Source organism: Sebastes fasciatus, chromosome 12 (assembly GCF_043250625.1).
Source record: "Sebastes fasciatus isolate fSebFas1 chromosome 12, fSebFas1.pri, whole genome shotgun sequence".
Taxonomy (NCBI): domain Eukaryota; kingdom Metazoa; phylum Chordata; class Actinopteri; order Perciformes; family Sebastidae; genus Sebastes; species Sebastes fasciatus.
Window position 1 is genome coordinate 20,509,546 of NC_133806.1, and position 12,090 is coordinate 20,521,635.

Genomic DNA, 12,090 nt, shown 5'->3' on the forward strand with positions numbered 1-12,090 from the left:
ACCCAGATGCCACCAATCTACGTTATTGCCTTCCATAATAACTTGCCTTTATATAGGGCCTTTAAAGAAACCCAAGGACATTTACATGAAGGTAGGGAGACAAAAAAAAGCAACTAAACACAAGAAGAGAAAAAGCAAAACCAGCCAGATAGCTGCAGTGACCCTCAAGAACCATTACCTAAGATTAAAGCATTCCAACCTGACTTAGTTCAATTAATATGAGTTTTACTCTATGGTTGTCTAACTGATCATATCTACACCTACAGTATTTACAATTTGATGGAATGAACTGATGTTAATATCGTACAATGAGTAATGATGCCTTTTGTGAGCTAAACCTTTGTTGTAGTGAAATGTTTTTAATCATACAGAGCAAATAGCTACAAGAGATCTACGCCGTTTGTTTGTCGGCTGCTCGTTGAATCACAGCAGTGCCTTCAGTATGTACCATAATAGATTGTAAAATGACATTTCCTAGAAAAAAGGAACCCAGCTGTTGTTTCCAAATAGGTATTACATGAATTTATGGTTAAATTTGTGCAACACAAGCAGCAGAAAAAAAGAAAGTCTGGTCTACAAAGGGAGCTTTGTGTTTTTTTCCATCTGTCACTTACACAACAGCAAAGAAAACACGAACACAATACAAGTCCCAGTTGTTTATATCTGCACCATTTTTGGATGTAGATTTTGTATTTTAATTTTACTCCTTTGGCCAGTATGGTGATTTTCACCACACAAATTCCCCTGGAATGTATATTTCTTAATGAGCACCCAGATGCCATCAATCTACGTTGTTGCCTTCCATGTACCGACACCATAGGAAGTGATTCACCTGAATTTGGACTGCTAGTTTGATAAATATTTCTGTTTTCTTTAGTGTAAGGACAGGCTATAGTCTAATCAATAAATATGACGTAACTGTCAGACAACCCAGAACAACAGGACAATGGAATGGCACACTTATTCTATATGTAAGACTGTCTATGAAAGCTTTATTCTGCTATAAACTGGGGGGAAAAAAGTTCGGAAACTTCTGTTTGGTGGATTATTTCTCTGTTGTTATAATGCTAATTGGCATTGTATTTTACACGGTTGGAAAGCCTGTTTATTTACCTTCACAATGATGTCCAACTTGTAAGGATCATGCATTTGTGGGATGAGCAGCACAGCTGGTTATGTGGGTAGCGCCCAAGAAAAATGTGCCATTTGCCATGCTATATATATATGTATATATGTATACATATACATATATACATATATATTTGTGTTTCTTGTTTAAGAAGGTTAAAGTTGTTTAATGTGAGTAGACTCTGATAATTCATCAACTTTGGCTCCTGTTTTATATGCGCAAAAAAAAGAGGACGTTTTTCAAATTGGCAAAAGAGACTGGCATTAAAAGTTCATCAACATTTTTCATTTATTTTTCATGATGTCATTGCAGGTCTCGAGACAACAATGGAGAAGTGTGTGAAGCTGAAATATCTTGCACGGTCATTGCGACATAAGGAAACAAAGCCATCAGCACCAATAGGAAGTCCCTGGATGCTGTGGCCCCGTGCTCTCATGAGGAAGCAGACACTAAACAGACACAAAAGGGCCGCCATATTGCTGTTAAAATGTTTTAAAACTATCAGAATTAGATCCAGCATGCTAGAAAACATAATTTGACACCGAGATCACTCAAATCAACCAAGTAGATGAGTTTCTATGAGAGAAACCGTTATCAGCAGGTCAATTTGGCGGCCATCGTGAAAAATGGCGGCCATCTTGGATTTTCAAGTGGCCAGTCGTTTATATTTGCTAAGTGACCCCTCGGCAATCATCAAGCCAAATTTGGTGCTTGTATCACTATTTGCATGATTTTTCCACTATCCGCTCCACTAACAGGAGCTTCGTCTGAACTGTTTCCGACCTGGAAGCGAGAGACAACACATCAGGAATACTCAGAGTTCCTCTGGCATCGCTGGATAACCACCAAACTCCGTGATTATGCCCACGTGATGCCCTCGTGCTCGCGGACACATGCCTATGGACTGGTAACATCTCTGGAGAACCGCAGAACTACAAGAAAGGTACCAACCATCCTGCTGAATATTGCTGTGTGCACAGTGTGTGTTTGGTCACTGAGATAAGTTACAGGCAAGCCAATTGATTTTGGCTTGATGTTGAAAATATAGGCGCCGCCCCCTTGAGCTGGCGACTCTGCTACCTGTGCGTCGGTGTTCTATGTTTTATGTGTTTCTAACGTTTTTAAAGCCTTATGATTCATGATCACCAGCGGGATCAAACTCTGACGACGTGATTATGGCTGCACTAAATAGTCGCGCTGTGATTTGCCTTCTGTGGCTTTAGGCAATAACTTTTTGGAGAGCCGCTCAAACATTTCAAGGTCAGGAGCGAGCTGGGCCCACCTTCTATCACCTACACTCGGCAAGAGCTTCTTCAGCTGAGGCATCCTGCACCAGATGGACTGGATCTCGATGTCGACTTGTCGGAGATCAGGAGCAAGACTAGAGAGAGGAAGAGAGGCCGCAGAGGAGGGGTCCGGGCCAGGAACAATCGGCGGGGGTACAAACCCGTGCTGCCCTCTGTTATTATGGGGAATGTGCGCTCCTTGGTTAATAGGGCGGATGAGTTGACAGGGTACTTGAAGTATGATCGCCTATACCGACAGAGCAGCCTACTGTGTTTTACGGAGATTTGGCTGTCTGACAGGATACCAGAGTCTCATGTGAAAATGGAAGGTTTTTCACTACACAGGATGGACAGAGACCCAGCTAGGACCGGCAAAAAACAGGGTGGAGGTGTTTGCCTTTACATTAATGATCGGTGGTGTCATCCTGGTCATGTTACGGTGAAGGAGAGAGTATGTGACCCGAACATTGAGCTGCTTGTGGTGAGTTGCCGACCCTACTACTTGCCCAGGGAGTTTTCTCATGTGATTGTCCAAGTAGTTTACATTCCCCCATCGGGTAACGCAATGCTGGCTACAGAGACAATATCGAGAGTCACCCATGATCTGCAACGCTCCTCTCCAGACGCGCTGGTTATTATCAACGGGGATTTGAATCACTGCTCTCTCTCTGCCACCCTACCCTCTTTTAAACAAATGGTGTCATGCCCTACTAGGGGCGATAAAACTATTGATCTGTTTTATACGAACATTAAGGAGAGTTTCGTTTCGAAGTTGCTTCCTCCTCTTGGACAATCGGATCATAACCTGATATCTCTGACATCCAGATATTCTTCTGTGGTTCGGAAGCAGCCGATTACGCACAAGACTGTGCATGTGTGGTCTGAGGACGCGTGTGAAACGCTCAGAGGGTGCTTTGATTGCACCGACTGGACTGTGTTTTTTGATGACGATGATGATCTGGACAGTATCTCTGACAAAGTTACCAGTTATATTGATTTCTGTGTCGAGTCTGTTATCCCACGATTAAAGATGTTCCCTAATAATAAACCCCGGGTGACAAGTGAGGTTAAAGGGACTATTTGTAACTTTCAGAAATGCTTGTTAACAGCGACACCTGATCTTAATGATCTTAGACCTATAGCCCTGAAATCACACAGAACGAAATGTTTTGGAAGGGTTATCTGGGTCACATGAGTAGACAGGTCAGAGCCACAGGAAGGATGTGGGAGTAGATGATGCACTACTTTTTATGCTTCAAAGTATTTACAGCCACCTTGAAACAACTGCCATCTCTGTTAGGATTATGTTTTTTGGTTTTTCTAGTGCTTTTAATACTATTCAACCACACATTTTAGCTAACAAGCTGATGGATTTTAAACACCTCAACACAACCATCGCCTTGGTTTTAGATTATCTTTTATCTAGACCTCAGTATGTTAGGCATGATAAAAAATGGTCTGACAGCATTTTAACTAAAACAGGAGCCCCACGAGGCACAGTTTGATCTCCTTTTTTATTTACACTCTACACCGCTGACTACAGGCAGAGTCAGGCGTCTTGTCAAATCCAAACATTTTCAGACGACACTGCTCTAGTGGGTCTACTTAACCAAGGCAGTGACCTGGCCTACAAAACAGAGGTTGAATCATTTGTCAGCTGGTGTGATAAAAACTTTTTAAAACTGAATGTTGGGAAGAGCAAAGAGCTGATTATTGATTTTAGAAGGAAGAAGGAGGAGGTTTCCCAAGTGGTAGTCAAGGGTCAGCCGATTGAGATTGTCCAGTCCTATAAATACCTACGTGTCCACCTGGACAGTAAATTAAACTGGAAAAAGAACACTGATGTTGTATTCAAGAAGGCCCAGTCGAGACTCTTCTTCTTGAGAAAACTTAGATGTTTTAATGTCAGCAAGACCGTTCTTCATGTTTTCTATCAAGGTATTTTAGCTAGTGTTCTTTTTTATGCCGTGCTCTGCTGGGGGGGCAGCATCACTGTGGATGATAAAAACAGGATCAATAAGTTGATCAGAAAGGCAGGCTCAGTGATTGGTCTTGCACCAGACTCACTGGAGGTCACTGTAGAAAAGAGGACAAGGGCCAAACTTAAAACAGTTCTGCATTTTGAAGGTCATCCATTACATGGTGTTTTTAACGGACTCAGAAGCTCATTCAGTGAGCGACTAGTGATGCCTCAGTGCTCTGCTGAACCATTCAGGAGGTCTTTTGTTCCAGCAGCGGTCCGATTTTATAATGAACATTCTTAGACATGGCCTAGATCCATGGTACCTCTCAGCTGTTGATTATGTCTCAAAGGGCTTCTTATGATGTTATTTATTTATTGGTGTATTGTAAATACTGTGTTTTTGTTGTTTGTTTGTTGTTGTCTGACTTGGGATAGATAAAGCTGTCTATCTATCTATCTATCTATCTATCTATCTATTTATCTATCTATCTATCTATCTATCTATCTATCTATTTATCTATCTATCTATTTATCTATTTATCTATTTATCTATCTATCTATCTATCTATCTATCTATCTATCTATCTATCTATCTATCTATCTATCTAATACTGTGTCTAAGGTTTGAATACACAGTGTGATTGCTGTTTGGGGGAAAAAACTCATGAGAATATTTAGATCCTCCTGTATAATTTCATTATGTAATTTTCTGTGTGAAAGATATTGTTTACATCATTTGTCACTGTTAAATTAAAAAGAGGCGACATTAGATCTGTGGGTGAATTGTGGGAACATTTCAGCCAAGGCCATACTGTTGTATATTTATTTATTTGATTGATAATAAAGTACTGCCAGTAGTGTTTGGGAGAAAGTTTTGTGCTCGTTCAAACTGACACGCAGTTTCGAAACTATCAGTTGCACGTCAGTGTTTCTAAATTTCAGAAGAAATTTGTCTAAAAAAGAGTAACATGTGATTGCCCCACCATTTGTTCCACCTAAAAACTGATTAGAGATCTTTAGGCCCATGTGTGTTGTGTTAAACAAATTAATTATATAAATAAACAATAATTATTCTTCATATTAATCATTGAAAAAAGTGGACTTGCAGAACAACTGGAATTTGTCATGAGAATTTTTGAGAATTCATGATTTTTTGTCATGAATTACTGCGGGCTACATATGGTCCCGCCTCGATGACGCTGACGTCATATCAGGAGTCTTATTAATAGCATGAGGCTTTACTGGTGCTGCAGACACATCCTCAAACGACTGATGATCATTGAGAAAGGTAACTGTTATCCTTATAACAACAATATGGCAATATTCAATTTAATTAAGGTAATATATATATATATGTGTTTATACTAGCCTACTTCTCGTTTAAGAAGGATAAAGTGGTTTGATGTGAGTAGACTCTGATGACTTTTTGATGACAACTTTGGCTCCTGTTTTATATGTGCAAAAAAAGACGTTTTTTAAAAATAAGCAGAAGAGACTGGCATGAAAAGTTCAGAAACATTTTTCATTTATTTTTCATGATGTCATTGCAGGTCTCAAGACAACAATGGAGAAAATAACTACTGCACCTTATCACATCAATACAACAGATGTATCTCATGCAAATGGCTCTTTGTATGACAAGTATGCAGAGCTGGAACAGTCTGTCAAGATCATATCCCTCGTTGTTTACTGTCTGGCCTTTGTCCTTGGTGTGCTCGGGAATGGAGTGGTTATCTGGGTGACCGGGTTCAAGATGAAGAAAACCGTTAACACAGTTTGGTTCCTCAACCTGGCTGTGGCCGACTTCCTCTACACAGCGTTCCTGCCCCTGAGTGTGACCTTCATATTCTGGAATCTCCACTGGCCTTTTGGCAAGTTCATGTGCAAACTTCATTACGTTATAATCTTCCTGAACATGTTTGCCAGTGTCTTCATTCTGATGATGATCAGTGTGGACAGATGTGTGTCTGTGGTGTGGCCCGTCTGGGCCCAGAACCATCGGAGTGTACGCAAGGCGTCCTGTGTGAGTCTGGGTGTTTGGGTACTAGCTCTGATTCTCAGCACTCCTGGCGTCATCTTCAGGAACACTGAGCCGTCATCTAACAATGACAAAATCATCAACTGCCTCACCAACTATGCTCTTTCTGATAATGAAACACTGTCTGTGATACAGCTTCGTAAGGAGGCCATAACCAACACCCGCTTCCTCCTGGGATTTGTTGTCCCCTTCACTGTCATTGTCTCCTGTTATGCTGTGATAATCCATCGTATCAGAAGAAACCGCACCCTGGCCAGCCAGTCAAGTCGCCCCTTTAAGATCATCGCTGCAGTTATCACCACTTTTTTCCTGTGCTGGGCTCCCTTTCACATCATGAAATTAATGATGGTGAATTTCAGGTCTACTTATGATAGTGAAACATTACACCTTGTCACCACTATTGGGTATCCTTTAGCATCCAGCCTGGCCTTTCTCAACAGTGGCTTGAACCCACTGCTGTATGTGTTCATGGGACAAGATTTCAAAGACAGAGTTCATAAATCCATCCTGAAGGTTTTGGAGAATGCCTTCCAGGAGGAGGTTTCTCACTCTCACACCAACAAAACGTCTACGGTCATCAGCAAAAGCAAAGATAAGTCAGTTAGTGACACTGTGGTATGAAGTTATCCATGATATGAATAAACAAATACTGCAACTGTAAATGATTTCCACACCTGTAAATGTAAAGAACAGATCTACCTACATGGTTACTATGAGCTAATTATGTTCCTGAGGTTTTCCATTATTTCTTAACGCTTAGACAACATACAGTTAAACCACAGGAAAGGAATGGCCTGCTTATTCTTTGTATAAATGTGGTTATGGATATTGTCATATGTATGAACCTGTCTATCAAAGCTTGATTCTAATGTATTTCATTTTAGTTTTATTTGAAACTTGTTTTTACTCTTCAATGAATCTGTAAATGATAATGATGCAATCCTTTTTTTCCATTATTAAAATATTATTTGGATCACCCATAAGACATACTGCTACATGATTGCACATCATTTCTCTTGTGATACATATATATAATAATATAATGTATGTCTCAGGCACACAACTCATCTGATAACACCTCATGCTAATTTATCCAAACTATCAAGTTGCAAATCACAGAATTATGATTTGATCAACAGTTATTGATGGTCTTTCCATTGATCATTGTAGACTGTTTTCATAATGTTAATTGACCAGCAGAGGGAACTATTTTACATCTTAAAGTATATTTCAAGTCAGCGTGGCTGACGCAGGTCATTTAATAGTGCCTGTTTGCATTAAAGAACAGTGTGTAGGGTTTATGGGGATGTGTTCGCAGAAATGGAATATAATATTCATAACTATGTTTATATTTAGGGTGCAGGTCCTCTTCACAGAGTCCGACATGTTGCTCTGCCATGTTTCTCCAGTAGCCCAGAACAGACAAAACCAACACTGGCTCTATCGAGGGCCTATCTGGTTTTTACGTTACCTGAAGGCCACCGTAGTTCAGTTTGTGCCTTCGACCTTCCTTCTTTTGTGATATTGATATTTTTGTTTAATGTACGGAAAAAAAATATTCATTCATCCTCCATCCATTCATCCATTCACTTCACTCAATAAAGGGCTCTTGGATCCTTGTGTTTAATGTGTACATCAGCTAGAAGCTCTAAGGTCCAGTCAACCTTATACTCAGATTATGAAGTCTGTTTTTCAAATAGTGTGTGAAAAGTATTTTTTAACTAATGACCCCTCTCCAACACCCTAAAGATAACAGTTGCACTTCATGTGCTTTTCTGAATTTCAGAGGAAATGTGATTAAGATTGTGAAACAGGATGCTGACAGAAAGCAACATGCATGTAATGTAGACCTGCGAAATGACCCTATCAATTCAAATAAAATGGTAGGAAAAGACATATTCTTACTTCAGATCTCTTTTGCTTGCAGGGATTGATCAAGGCAGCCTAGTTTATACCTCAAGCAAACATGAGCTCAACCCACATGGAGAGATATACATTATACAGCAGGATCATTGGTGAACATGAGTAGTTGTAGCTCCACTCCCTCTCAGGTAGTTGTCTCAACAACCCACAACTCATGCCTTTAATTGTTTTGGTACTTAGCACCTACTTTCTTTTTGGAGTTTCCCAAAGGACAGAGACTCTTTAATGTGGCATAAGTCTTAGCAAGAAATTCAGTAGCAGATTCTTGAGAGCAGCTTTTGCAGATAAGTTGATAATAAGGCATCTAACACTGAGGACACTGAGGTTATGTCCTTTGTATTTTTTATGGGAATCTAAGGGCTTTAGAATCCTTCTACATTTAAAAAGCATTAAAAGACAAACATTAAACGTGTGGGAGGAGTGTTACATGTGGTCCAGCCTCATGACGTCACATTTCATGAGACTTCAAAAGGAGTCACAGTTAGACCATGCAGGGTCACTGGCGCTGCGGACACATCCTCATCTGACTGATCAGCTTTGACGAAGGTACTGTGATATGTTATCCTTTGAATTTAATTTAAAAGAAAAAATTAGACTTGGAATAAAGACATCTGATGTTGGCCATAGCTACCCTGACAAACATCTTACCTGGAATTTAATAACAAAGGCATTGGCAAGGCAAATGATTGAATAAAGCGGGCCGACATATTTCGAAGAGTTAATTTATTTTCTAAGAGGAGAAAGACTTTTATATATATATATATAAAACACAGTTCAATTTAAGGCCATATCTACAAATCGTATCACATCATTATATCATTAGGGACTGTTGTTGACATCTATATAAGGAAATAAAAGGAAAAAAAGGTTCATATTGTTTCTTCATGTTGCCATTGCAGGTCTCAAGACAATAATGGAGATGACCAATGCCTCTTCCTATCACATCAATACAACAGATGTATCTAGAAATAATGGCTCTACAAATATTGACAATTATGCAGAGCTGAGAAAGTCTCTCCACATCTTGTCCCTCGTTGTTTACTGTCTGGCCTTTGTCCTTGGTGTGCTCGGGAATGGAGTGGTTATCTGGGTGACCGGGTTCAAGATGAAGAAAACCATTAACACAGTTTGGTTCCTCAACCTGGCTGTGGCCGACTTCCTCTTCACAGCGTTCCTGCCTCTGAGTGTGATCTACATGGCTTTGAATCTCCACTGGCCTTTTGGCAAGTTCATGTGCAAACTTCGTATCATTATAACCGTCCTGAACATGTTTGCCAGTGTCTACATTCTGATGGTGATCAGTGTGGACAGATGTGTGTCTGTGGTGTGGCCCGTCTGGGCCCAGAACCACCGGAGTGTACGCAAGGCGTCCTGTGTGAGTCTGGGTGTTTGGGTACTGGCTCTGATTCTCAGCATTCCGTACTTCATCTTCAGGGACACTGGGCTGAAACCCAGTAAGGACGCCATCATCTGCTTCAACAACTTTGCTCTTTCTGATGACTATAAAACACCGTCTGTGAATCAGCTGCGACAGCTTCGTCATGAGGCCATGACCATCACCCGCTTCCTCCTGGGATTTGTTGTCCCCTTCACTGTCATTGTCTCCTGTTATGCTGTGATAATCCATCGTATCAGAAGAAACCGCACCCTGGCCCGCCAGTCGAGTCGCCCCTTTAAGATCATCGCCGCAGTCATCACCACCTTTTTCCTGTGCTGGGCTCCGTATCACATCATTCATTTAATTGAGATGGTGAATTTCAGGCCTACTAATCGTAGTATAACATTGCGCCATGTCACCACTATTGGTGGTCCTTTAGCAAATAACCTGGCTTATTTCAACAGTGTCCTGAACCCACTGCTGTATGTGTTCATGGGACAAGATTTCAAGGATAAAGTCTGCAAATCCATCCTGACTGTATTGGAGACTGCCTTCCGGGAAGAGGTTTCTGGCTCTCACACCGACACAAAGTCAGTGGACACCAGTCGGAGCAGAGAGATGTCAGCTCTTAATACTGAAGTTTAAGTCTGTCCATGACATGAAGAAACAAATGCTGCAACTGCACAAATGTTTTTCATAAATGTTGCTGAATATAAGAATAACTTTATATTCATAGCTTTTATCAATATATGCTGTGTGTGTATATGTAGAGAGAATATAGACTGTAAATGGCCTTATGGAACAGATTTTACTGAATATAGAATCTACATGGTGAAATATGTTTTCACACTGCAAGTTCATTTTGTACAGCATTGTCTCAACACACAGCTTGCCTCTCACACCCACCTCAACCCAACTTCCTCTGCCATCAAGACGTGAGAAAAATTGGGCACAACGACAATCCCCACAGAAACCATCTTTTGGTTTATCTACACCATTTTGTGATGTATATCTTGCATTGTCATTTCTTCTTTTGGCATGTGTAGTCATTTTCACATGGCCAACCACCCTGAAATGTTTATTTCTCATGGTGCACTAGGTACCTGAAAACCACTGATTCACATTGATCAACACTGTATGTGGCAACATCATAGAAACCTACTCAACTAAGTTTTGACTGATACATACCTACTGCATTCTTTGATAAACATGTTATTGTATATTTTTACTATATGTAAGCCTAAACTTATGGTAGTTGCTATGAGCGTGTTGTGTTCCAAAAGCAGCATCCGTTTTTACTTGGATCAGTTTGATCTTTTGGTTTTTGTTTGCTACAAATTTGAGATACTTGTACTTTACTTTACTCTCAGAGGTAAATATTGTACTTTTTACACGATTAAATTTTTCTGACAGCTTTACTTTTCATATTATATTTTTTTAACAAATTCTCGTACTTCTTAAACTAAATAATTTAAAAAATCCTCTTGGATCAGCTGAAAAAATGCATCATCTCAACGCTGAAAACAGGGCTGTACATAAAGAAGCTAAAATATTAAACAACTTTTAATGTTTTCATCTGCATCCTTTTACAAGATCATTTTATGGTGTATGCACGTTTTTTTTAATAATCATCTATAATTTTTTGTATCAGTGTTATGATGTTGTTTTATACAATATCCTACTATAATAAAGATATATTTGTGGAAAAACTTGACTCCAGTCAACTAGAATTGTGAGTGGGACCCAAGACCATAGCCTGCTACAGAGTAAATTAATTAATTAATTAAATTAATAAATTCTGTAATATCCAGTAATTCAATAAAGCTTTGCATTAAATTGTTAGTTAAAATCTTCGTTCTCAAGGGGTCTTGAAATAAAATTAAAAGTTAAATGCGTGCTGTATGGGGTAAGGTTTTCTCTTTTGATTTCAAAATACTCCTGCTGGTTTACAAAGCACTAAATGGTTTAGGGCCAAATACATTTATGATCTTCTACTATGCTCTGAACCATCCAGACCTCTCAGGTCATCTGGATCAGGACTGCTTAGTGTCCCCAGAGTCAGAACTAAACATGCAGAAGCTCAGTTTTTATGCACCAAACATATTTGGAACAAGCTCCCAGAAACCAGCAGGACCAACTCCATCTCTGAGTGCTTTTAAATCAAAGCTTAAAACTTTCTTGTTTGCTGCTGCCTTTTATTAAACCAGATAATGATCTTATACTGCACTAGAGCTTTTACTCTTTGGTGTTATATTCTATTTTAGCTTCTATCCTATAGATTTTATTTTTAGCTTGTTTTTATTTTCTAATATTTAATGTTTTTATAACTGTTTTAATTATGTCTTAATGTTCTTTTGCACTTTGTCACAATGT

General features: G+C 39.6%; 2 protein-coding genes across 3 annotated transcripts; both read left to right on the plus strand.

Moving 5' to 3' along the window:
* The first annotated feature begins 2,413 nt into the window (after positions 1-2,413).
* Positions 2,414-7,101, plus strand: LOC141779295 (chemerin-like receptor 1). The gene is made up of 2 exons (XM_074654050.1): positions 2,414-2,896; positions 5,929-7,101. The coding sequence occupies exon 2, from the start codon at positions 5,943-5,945 to the stop codon at positions 7,035-7,037; it is 1,095 nt and encodes a 364-aa protein (XP_074510151.1). The 5' UTR covers positions 2,414-2,896; positions 5,929-5,942; the 3' UTR covers positions 7,038-7,101.
* A 1,714-nt stretch (positions 7,102-8,815) lies between these two features.
* On the plus strand, positions 8,816-11,426 carry LOC141779293 (chemerin-like receptor 1). 2 transcript variants are annotated; one of them, XR_012596250.1, is made up of 3 exons: positions 8,816-8,885; positions 9,239-11,037; positions 11,211-11,426. XR_012596250.1 is itself a non-coding variant. In XM_074654048.1 (2 exons), the coding sequence occupies exon 2, from the start codon at positions 9,253-9,255 to the stop codon at positions 10,360-10,362; it is 1,110 nt and encodes a 369-aa protein (XP_074510149.1). In that variant the 5' UTR covers positions 8,816-8,885; positions 9,239-9,252; the 3' UTR covers positions 10,363-11,426. The 2 variants fall into 2 exon arrangements, 1 of the variants encoding a protein (XP_074510149.1); XM_074654048.1 differs by having other exon boundaries at positions 9,239-11,426.
* Positions 11,427-12,090: the final 664 nt, after the last annotated feature.

Coding starts and splice junctions, on each gene's coding strand:
- LOC141779295 (XM_074654050.1), top strand. CDS start 5,943: ATGGAGAAAATAACTACTGCACCTTATCACATCAATACAACAGATGTA.
- LOC141779293 (XM_074654048.1), top strand. CDS start 9,253: ATGGAGATGACCAATGCCTCTTCCTATCACATCAATACAACAGATGTA.